General features: G+C 23.0%; 1 protein-coding gene across 1 annotated transcript; it reads left to right on the top strand.

Moving 5' to 3' along the window:
- The first annotated feature begins 2077 nt into the window (after nt 1-2077).
- Nucleotides 2078-10353, top strand: LOC107636894 (beta-amyrin 16-alpha-hydroxylase CYP87D16). Its single transcript, XM_088483117.1, has 9 exons — nt 2078-2368; nt 3785-4112; nt 4986-5144; nt 6724-6972; nt 7750-7839; nt 7968-8046; nt 8648-8754; nt 8890-9017; nt 10012-10353. Exons 1-9 carry the CDS (start codon nt 2169-2171, stop codon nt 10109-10111), a joined length of 1440 nt encoding a protein of 479 aa, XP_088339243.1. The 5' UTR covers nt 2078-2168; the 3' UTR covers nt 10112-10353.
- Nucleotides 10354-10703: the final 350 nt, after the last annotated feature.

Raw genomic sequence — 10703 nt, 5'->3', positions numbered from 1 at the left:
GGCCATAACATACAAGTGAGTTTTTATTTCTTTATTTTTTCTCTTTAATATTTTTTTCCTAAGTTTTTTATATTTTATCTTAAACATTGTATGCAATTGCTGTTTCTATTTTTTTTTTTTTTACTACTTTTTTTGTTTCACGCTACTCATTATAAATGGTTTTTAAGATTTTTCTTATTCTTCTTATATAACTAACCATGCATGTTTTATTAACACATTATATTTATGTTTATTAATTAAATTGTTATATTATTTCTAATTGAGTTAAAAATGGTAAATGATAAAATTTTCAAAGTCCATTTAGTTTAATGCACAATCTCATATGTACGAGCTATTTTATTGTATTTTTATTCTTTTTTTTTAAAAAGATAGAAATGAGATTCAAATTTTTTATCTCTAACTGAATATGAGAATTTAACCATTTGAACTATAGCTTATTGGCTATATATATATATATATATATTGCAAAAAGTTGTCTTATATATTAATGCCTTGAGACATATTATAAAGGTAAATTTATTATGAACTATTTCACTTAATTAATAATAGTGCAACAAGCTGTTGTTATCTCTTTCATACTTCAGAAAATCATCCAATATAATTAGTTTGGATATAAATTTAATAAGTTTTCTTAAGTTTGCAATTTCAAAAAAAAAAAAAAACTAACTAAATACGATTTAACCCCTTCTTCTTGTATATATTTAAGCATTTTAGCGGTTAATTTTAAACTTTTTGATGTTATTAATTTTTAATTTAAACTATAGTTTGAGTTGAATTATTATATTAAAAAATTAATTCAAATTGATACAATACAAATGGCAATTTTTTTTAATCAAATTGAATTAAATTGTAAAATAAAATTAAAATAAACGGATGTGATATAAATAGTAACAAATTATATTTATTTTTTTCAATACACAACAAATTATATCTACTTTTACTTTCTAAATCTATTCAAATAGTATATTAATTCATTAAAATATGGTCTTATTTCATTAGTCGTGTAAATAAAAAAATTATGAACATATCTCATTTGAACTTTTTATCAAGCAAGTTATGTGCAAAAAATTGTTACTTATCTTATTAGTAGTGCAAACAAAATACGTTCATAATTATATTGTTCTCTTTTTTTGTGTCAATGAGATAAAAAATAAAAAAATATAATTTTCTATGAATATGTCTATATCCATAAATATTATATTTATCTTATTTATTTAAATAAAAAACCTCTATATATATATTCCACACAATATTTTTATGTTAAAATTTAACAGGTATGACTTTCCAATCTATAACAATGTTAGTATTTTTTTTATAATGTATTATTAAAAATGAACAATAAATAATATTACATTTCAGTGATCATATACATATATATTATCTTTTTTATTGGTTAAATAAATATATTTTTTAATATATTCTTTATGTTTAAGAAGTTATCATTTATATAATTAATATATTAATTTTTTAATTTAATAATTTTTTAATTTTTAACTTTAATTTTATCCTATACATGACATGAGTTATTAAACATGTTTATATATATATTGATTTAGTGAATTTATATATTTGGTATAACATAAAGATCGACAGCTTTAATAAGTATAGGAGAACAATATTTTTTTAACAATCTAAATAATAAATTAAAAAAAGAAAATTAATTTTAATTTAAAAAATTAAATTTTAAATTAATTAGATATCATCTTTGTTTTGAACGGTTAGTAAACTTAAAATGCAGTTCGTTATTATGTTATTCGCATCTTTCATTGTTCACCAAAATTGTTTAGTTTATTTGATCGAAATATAACATTCACTTAATTTATTTGAAATTTCACTTAATCTACGCGTTAAATTGACTATATATATCTTTTCAATCAAATGAATTCTTATTATATTTACTATATTTATATTATTTCTATCTGCGAAATAATATCTAAACACACATTAGCAAGCAGACTTATAGGTAGGTTTCATTTAATTCGTTATTTAATGCATGTACGTTGTTTTGCTTTGGAAGTACCTAAATTAAAAGCAACATCTTGCTCTATATTCTATATATAAATAGATCCAAGTTAGCCAAGAAAACATGCACCTTCATCATCATCTTATTAAGAGTTAATACAATACTCCATATATTGTTTTTGTGAGAGTAGAAACTACACAAAGGCATGATGTGGATCCTAGCCTTATCTGTGGTGGCTGTGTTTGTAATCTATTCTTTTCACTGGATTTTAATCATGCTTAATAGCAACAACATAAAGTTACCTCCTGGTTCCATGGGTTTTCCATTAATTGGAGAGACCATTCAATTCTTGATTCCTAGTTACTCAGTGGATATCCACCCCTTTGTCAAACAGAGAATGCTGAGGTATATATATATATATATCAAAAATATTATTTGTACGCCAAAATCAGTCACCAATATATTTGTATATAAATATGTGTGTGATTTAATTTTTTTTTATCTGTATTTATTATATTCTAATATATATTTTATACTAGTAACTAATTTTAGTATACACATGACATAATCGTGTATATATATATATATCATCAAAATATATATGATCAAATATACCGGTATCATTTTAAATAAATATATAAATTTCTAATCCAGTGATGTCTGAGTTTGGTAAAACAATACTTCAATTAAAAAAATTTCTACTTAAACTTATGCTACACTGAACTGGTAGAGGTATTATTTCTATTATGATATTATTTTTTTAAAATTTAAATTGATAAAAAATATATATAAATAATTATATCTTTAATATGCTCTTTTATACAAGAATTACTTTTGAGTTTGTGTGAATTCTTGTATAAAACTTTCTTTCTCTTTTTTATTTTATTGACTTTATGCTTAATTTTCTTTTTGAGTTAACAAGAATTAAACTCTAAATTTATAAGTTTTTAAAATTTTGATATTATATAATAATACTATTTTTAAAAAAATTTAATCTGATAACAGAAAATATATGAATGATTATATATTTAATAATTTCATAATAATTCGCGGTCTCTTTATATATATGGTTTCAATGATTTTCTAAATCATTTTAATTTTGTCACTGCAATAGTATCTAATAAATTGATATATGAAGGTCGAATTATAATATTAGCAGAAGTGTGTTTATCGTTATTAATTATTTGACTTCCTTCATTCTTTTATTAAACATGAAGGTTAATTTCTAGTCAATTTAAATTCTCTTAGTGTTCAATTAATTTTCCCCCTTTAAGACCCGTACGACAAAAAGCTTTTACTTCAATAACTATTGAAGACAAACAATCTAGCTAGTACTGGCTAACTTTGACTTATATTAGTTATTTTGTTATAAAAAAAAAAAAAACAAAGACAAAATTAAAATATTTTAAAAACGTTAATAAGGTCAAAAGTGAAAAAAAAAAAAAAACACATTCAGAATGAAATTAAAAACTATCCTAAAATATCGAGGACAAAAAAAATGACAGAAAATAGATGAGAGGAAAACATTTCATATTTTAATAAATATAATAAATTCAGGAAATATTTTTCTTGGACATGGTGATTATCGTATATATAGTAGGTTCTAAAATTGAACCAGTCAAATGAAATTAGAGATTTAAAAAATGTTAAAATTTAATTAAAGTTCGACCAAAATTAAACAAATAGAATAAAATAATATATTCTAATAATGTTTTCAATAAAAACCAAACCATTTTATTGGTTCTTCATAATCTATATCTTGAAGTAGAGCAGTTCACAATTAACCTAGTTAATAGTCTGTTTTGGTGCTCTCTTCATCAGGTTTGGTCCCATATTTCGAACTAGTCTATTTGGTCAACCAGTTGTTATAACAACTGATGAAGAATTCAACAAATTCTTGATTAGAGAAGAAGGTAAAACAGTTGAGATATGGTTAGGTCCATTAGCTAAAGTTTTTCTCCCCGGTGAAGAAGATACTCATTTGCTTGAAAGTGATTTCATCAAGTATGTTAGACAGATCATTCTAAGTCATGTAGGTATTGAGAACATTAGGGAGAAACTACTTCCTCAAATGGAACACTTTTGTTCAGAGACTTTAAGGAACTGGTCAACTAAAACATCTATTGAAGTTCAACACTCTTCTGCTAATGTAATTATATTTCCACTTACCGCTACTATTTGTTATTCTTATCATTATTGTTGTTGTTGGTATATATGGATGGTTGTGATAAAAATATTTGTTATGTATGTTGTCTTTAAAATTTGTCAAAAATTTTAAGAATTTTTTTAAATTTTATTTTGTTTTAATTTTATTCTTAAATAAAAAAATTTCGATTTGTATTAAATATACAACTAAATTTTTAGAAAGTTTATGACTAATCTAATAATAATGCATGACTACTTATATATTTATATATTATTTTAATTATTTTTTATTAAAATGACTAACTACTAAAATAATTAAATTTTTTATAGTTGAATTGAATAATCAAATAAACTTGTCGTTAAAAAAAGTTAGTATAGCCACTATATTTTTATATTTTCAGTTCCTATTTTAGTTATTTTTGTTAAACAAATAGAATCTTTTATGGGCATCAGGTATTTTTTTTTCGGTATTCAAATATGTCATGACTAGAATAATAGTTCTCAATATTATAAATCCTATACTCTATTCTAATTTATAACAAAATACTTTACAAAAATAAGTGATACCTTCATATTTGAAATATAATTGCGTGTAACGATTACTTAAAAAAGTATATAACTTTTTGTTTTGATTTGTTACAATACAAAAAAAATGGTATGCAATAACAAAAATCAGTCGTCAAATTAGTTATTATATATTTATATATATTTATACATAATATTTTTTATATTTTTTAATAAGATCATTAGCTATCCAAAGAATAAAATCTATATATCACAGTATTTAGTAGCTAATTTTTTTGTATTTATGTAACATAGTTAATTTTAATAATCCTTATGAAATATAGACATACTTGTTAATTTTGTCATATGGCAGTTGGTGCTTGAGTTATTTGGAAAGCATTATTTTGGGTATGATCCTGAGAAGTTAACTGAGAATGAGAAGGTACCACAATCTTTCATCAATTTCTTCGGTGATGGGCTTCTGTCAATTCCCTTAGATATCCCTGGCACCACATTCCACACATGTAAGAAGGTAATAATGAATGTCGATATCTAATCTACAATAAAAGTAGGTAAAAAAATTAAATATAGTTTTTTTTTTTTTTTTTTTTGTAAAATTGATAGTAAAGAATTTTTAGATAATTTAGTCAAAAATATTAAATTATTTAATATTTTTAATTATTAATTTTAAATAAAAATAATTGCATTTGAATATATATCATAATTCACCTATAATCTTCAATTTAAACTTTTTTTGTTAACAAATTAATGGTCATAATCAGTGACGAAACTTGAAAAAATATTTTGGGGAGACAAAATAATTAACACAAAATATTTAATAATAATAAAATTTAATTTTTTTTCTTTGATAAAATTTGTTTATTATTTAAAAATTTTTATAATCATAATAATTATTAGTCAAATTCATTAAATTATTTATATATCATAAGATAAAATTAGATAAAACGATATTGATGTAATAAATTAATTTCAAAAATAAGAAATATATGAAATATCTTAATATTATTTTATGTTATTTTAAAAATAATTTACATTAATAAATTGATGAAATAAATATTTTTAAAATAACTTTAGTTTTTAAAAATATTGTGAAAACTGAGAAAAAAGAAAGAGAATATAAGATTGTATGATTTGAACATTTTTGAAAATGAAATTTGAACCTACAGATTTATAAAAAAAAAATCTAACTTTAGTAAATGAGCCAAATTAATTACAAATACACTTATATTATCATATGTATATTTAATTATTTGTAAAAATTTTGGGGGTCCATCTATTAAGCTCCGCCCTTACTAAAAATACTTTTTTTTTTTCCGGGACTTTAATAATACTATTCGTTAAAGCTTAAAAGTATATAAACAAATATTTTTTTATTAAAATTGTAAAAGTTTTAAGTTTTTAAAGACATTAAATAAACAATTATATTACGTGTATATTAAAAATAAATTATTCATATAAAATATATATTAAAAAATAAAATATATAGTATAAAGTATTTAAATAAGTTTTTATTTTAATATTTTTTATAGTATAAAATATTTAAATAAGTTTTTATTTTAATAAATAATAATACATATTATTTCTATATACATTTTAAGAATATATATAAGGAATAATGTTAAATACGCTAATATGTAATAATATTTAGATGTGTCTAAATATGTTATAGTTAGATACGAAAATCATATATATGTGTTAGATGAATATTATGTCCAAAATATATTTGACACATAGTTCCGGTAATTCAACAAAGTGTTTGTGGATTATAGTTGATTATATATATATAATTGAGTTTAATTATTGTATAGTTTGATTCAACTAATAGAGAAAATAAAATAAGATAAACCAAAAGGTCTTTGTATATATGTTGAGCACTAAACAAAACTTTAATTCTCAAACCTCCATAGCATTAACAAGCTCAAATAAAATCTGTAACATTGACTTAACAAAAAAAATGAAAGAAAAAGGGAAAAAAAATGCAAGATGATAGTTTACATATATAAAATCTGAAACCTTCATCACTTAACTAAGAATTTCAAAATGAATTTTTACGTTTCGTTGATAATTTCTTTGCCAAATGGATTTATCAGGACTCACAGAAAATATACAAACTTCTCAAGAATGTTATGGAGGAGAGGCGCAAATCACAAGAAAAACATCGAGGAGATTTTTTAGATCAGTTAATCAAAGATATGGGAGCTGAGCATCCTATGAACGAAGATCAAGTTATTTACTTTATAGTGGGAATTTGGGTGGCTACTTTTCTCACAAATTCAACAATCTTGGCAATAATCTTCAACTTTTTATCTGATCATCCTTCAGCCATAGAAGAACTAAGAGTATGCATGCACACATAAATTTATTACTTAACAGTAAAATACTAAATTGGTCCTTTATATATAGGCGTAATTCTATTTTTGTCTTTAAAATTTAAAGTGTCTTATTTGAATTCAAAAAAGTTTTATTTAGCTTCAATGTAGTCCCACCGTGAGGTCAAAGTTAAATAATTAACAGAATATCCTACATGACAGCAGTATAAGAACAAGGTCGATAATTTGGAGAACAAGTACAAGCTCCAGAGATACAAAATCAAATGTGAATGCATCAATATATTTATTTATCATTCTCCTTAGTTCTATAGAAAATATTTCATTTAAATTATAAAAAAATAATAAATAATTGTATTGATGTATTCACGGTTGATATTGTGCTTCTGGAGCTTGTACTTGTTTTCCAGATTATTGACCTTATTCTTGTATTGCTGTCATGTAGGACATTCCGTTAATTATTTAACTTTGACTTCACGGTAGGACTATATTGAAGCTAAATGAAACTTTTTTGAATTCAAATAGAACACTTTAAACTTTAAAGACGAAAACAGGATTACACTCAATTATAGGACCAATTTAGTACTTTACCCTTTTGTTAAACATCTAATGCAATTTTCTAGCGACGTTTTTAAACGATCATTGGTAAAATCGTTGCTATATAATTTGCGACGATTTTACAGGTATCAAATCGCAGCAAAATTACAGCGCACTTATTTTATCTTTCTTAAGTTATAATATTTTTTTCGTGTAGTTAATTTTTGAGTTTACTTTATTTTTACATATTAGGTCGAACACGAAGATATTCTGAAGAATAGAGATGGATCAAGCTCTTCTTTAACATGGCATGAATACAAATCCATGAAATTTACCCAACACGTAATATATTTTAAGATTAAATTAGAAATATTTAGCAGTGGTCATGATTCTTCCTTAACTACATACTAAGTGGAACCCTAACAATTACCATATGTTTAAGTGCTTGATACGTGCATTGTGAAATTCAGGTAATCAACGAGGCTCTAAGATACTCAATTATATTTCCTGGATTATTAAGAAAAGCTTTGAAAGATATCCCCATAAACGGTAAGTATAAGCTCATTATTATTATTATTCACTCTCAATATTTGAGGAAATTTTAGGTGGTGATAATATAATACATAATATATTGATATTTACGAAGTTATAGACAAATACTATACTATGAATAAAATTTATTACTTTTAGTTAATTTTAAATATTAAAAAATTAAATTTTAAATTTTAAATTTTAATAGTATAAAAATAAGATGTCAATCTAAAATATTAGTTAATACTGAAAAAAAATATTGATATTATAATATTATTTTTGGATTTAAATTTTTTGTATGTGCTTTCTTTTTTTTTTTTTTGAGATTTAATAAGGAACGAACTTTAAATATTTCAATCATAAAAATTTTGATATTCTATTATGTATTATCACTCCTTTCAAAACCTTAAATTGATACGAGGAATCATATGAATAATTATATATTTAATATACCTTATCATTTAACTTGGATTTGTTTAGAATTTAGCCCACTAATTATCTTACAACATATTGACTAATGATAAATTCTTATATTGAACTCGGATGCCCGATAAATTAATCACGTTGAAAAACCAAAAAGAATATTACCCCTAACATTTCTCGAATTTGTTGATTACAGGATATACTATTCCTGCTGGTTGGATGATTTTGGTTGCCACTCCCACACTTCATGTGAATCCAGAAGTTTATAAGGATCCACTTGCCTTCAACCCATGGCGTTGGAAAGTATACAATTATCTATTAATATATTAATTTTAATAATCTATTTAATTATTTTCAATTTTAGCACATAAAAAAATATTATTACTGTATCTTTTAATAGCTGATGACAAATTTCATACTTTCCATTATGCATTCAAGGACCTTGATTCCGCTACTGTGTCAAATTATTTCAAGCCTTTTGGTGGAGGAATGAGACAATGTCCCGGGGCTGAGATAAGTAGAGCTTTCTTGGCTACTTTCATTCATGTCTTGGTCACAAAATATAGGTAATCCATTATCCATTAATTAAGCAAAAGGATCAAGACGTATAAAACGTTTTTTTTTTAAGTTGTTTTTTAATAATTAAAATTTAACACGTATAATTGATTAAACTGTGTTATTTTTGTCAAAATTAGGCCAGACAAATTAATTTGACCGAAAAAATAGTGAATTAAATTTTGAACTGGTCTAAATTAATATTATTTTTTATAAAAAATAACTACAATATCCCTATAATTGAAAATGACTAAAATACTCCTATTATATATATTAATTTTAAAATCCTAAATTTTAGCCCTTTTTTCTCTGCGATCATAGGGTTAGGATTTAGAATTTTTAAAAAATATATATATATATAGGGATATTTTAGTTATTTTTTTATAATAGCAATATTGTAGTCATTTTTTATAAAAAAAATATTAATTTAGACTGATTCAAAATTTAATTTATTAGTTTTTAGAGTAAACTGATTTATCCAGTTTAATTTTAATAAAAATAACACAATTTAATTGGTTATATGTATTAAATTTTAATTATTAAAAAATATTTAAAAAAAAAAAGACGTTTTTGACATTTTTATCAAAATGACTCCCTTAAACAAAAATATAGTTTTTCGAGTTACACTGTGTTTTCCTTCTATAAAATCAGTAATTTATAATTTTTATTTAAAAAAAAAAAAACAAAACTTATCAAACACAAAATTTTTCTTTATTATGATTATTTTTATAAATATCTCACATATGCATCATCTTCTATAAATTTTTGGACCAAAATTGCAAAAAACTATCACCAAGGACAATGATAGATAGCTAAGTTTACAAAAGCGAAAATCTTATCCAACCAACTTGTTAAATTAATAAAAATAGTAATTTTTAAATAAATTTTTTTTCTTTCGTTACTTTCTTAACTGTTGTCATTATATGGCACTTGTTAACCAATCGTTTTTATAATCGTATAGCAATATAAATTCATCATTTGTTAAATTCTCTTGATTGTTATTAGGTTTACAAAAGTCAGGGGAGGGAGAATTGTTCGGGATCCCATGCTAGGATTTCGCGGTGGAGTTCATATCAAAATTTGGGAGAAGCCAGTTCATAACTAAAATTAAAGCAGAAAGCTATATATATTTGAATGGATATGAAAAGAGTGAAGTTAGTATGTGTTGTGAAATAAAGAATGAACATTGAAAAGAAGACTCAATGCTCATAGGAAAGCTTATATATAATATGTTTGTAATATTTGGGATTTAGTTTTTCGGTGAATGTAGTCTGTAAAACATAAAATGTATGCTCAAAGTGTAAAAAAAATGATAAAATAAAGAGATGGATCATATTAAAGTAGAAATAGTCACCAAAAAAAATATTAGAGTAAAAAAGCTCCCCGTACAAATCAAATGCATCTATAAAGAAATTTCCATATCGATCTTGTTTCATTCTCCTATCTAACTGATGTGAGACTTTACATCTTCTAAGCATATAGAATTCGCAAAATATTTTAAGTGTTATTTTGATATATAATATATATATAACTATTTATAATAATTAGACTTTAACAAGAATCTGTAGTCAATAGAGTATCTGTATAATGTATACAATTGGTTGTTTATTTGGCCCAATATAAGTTAAAAAATGAACATCTATGATAAAATACTATTAATTTCTCAAACATAATACACTCATACTATCCAGAATAAC

Source organism: Arachis ipaensis, chromosome B4 (genome assembly GCF_059453495.1).
Source record: "Arachis ipaensis isolate K30076 ecotype BB chromosome B4, ASM5945349v1, whole genome shotgun sequence".
In the NCBI taxonomy this organism is placed as follows: domain Eukaryota; kingdom Viridiplantae; phylum Streptophyta; class Magnoliopsida; order Fabales; family Fabaceae; genus Arachis; species Arachis ipaensis.
Note: the sequence above shows the minus strand (reverse complement) of the source record. Positions and strands in the feature narration are given on the sequence as shown.

What these genes read in the sequence shown, in the direction of transcription:
- LOC107636894 (XM_088483117.1), top strand. Translation starts at nt 2,169, where the DNA reads ATGATGTGGATCCTAGCCTTATCTGTGGTGGCTGTGTTTGTAATCTAT. An exon ending in CATTCCACACATGTAAGAAG is followed by an intron (nt 5,145 to 6,723) that starts GTAATAATGAAT and finishes TGGATTTATCAG; the next exon opens with GACTCACAGAAAATATACAA. An exon ending in GTCTTGGTCACAAAATATAG is followed by an intron (nt 9,018 to 10,011) that starts GTAATCCATTAT and finishes GATTGTTATTAG; the next exon opens with GTTTACAAAAGTCAGGGGAG.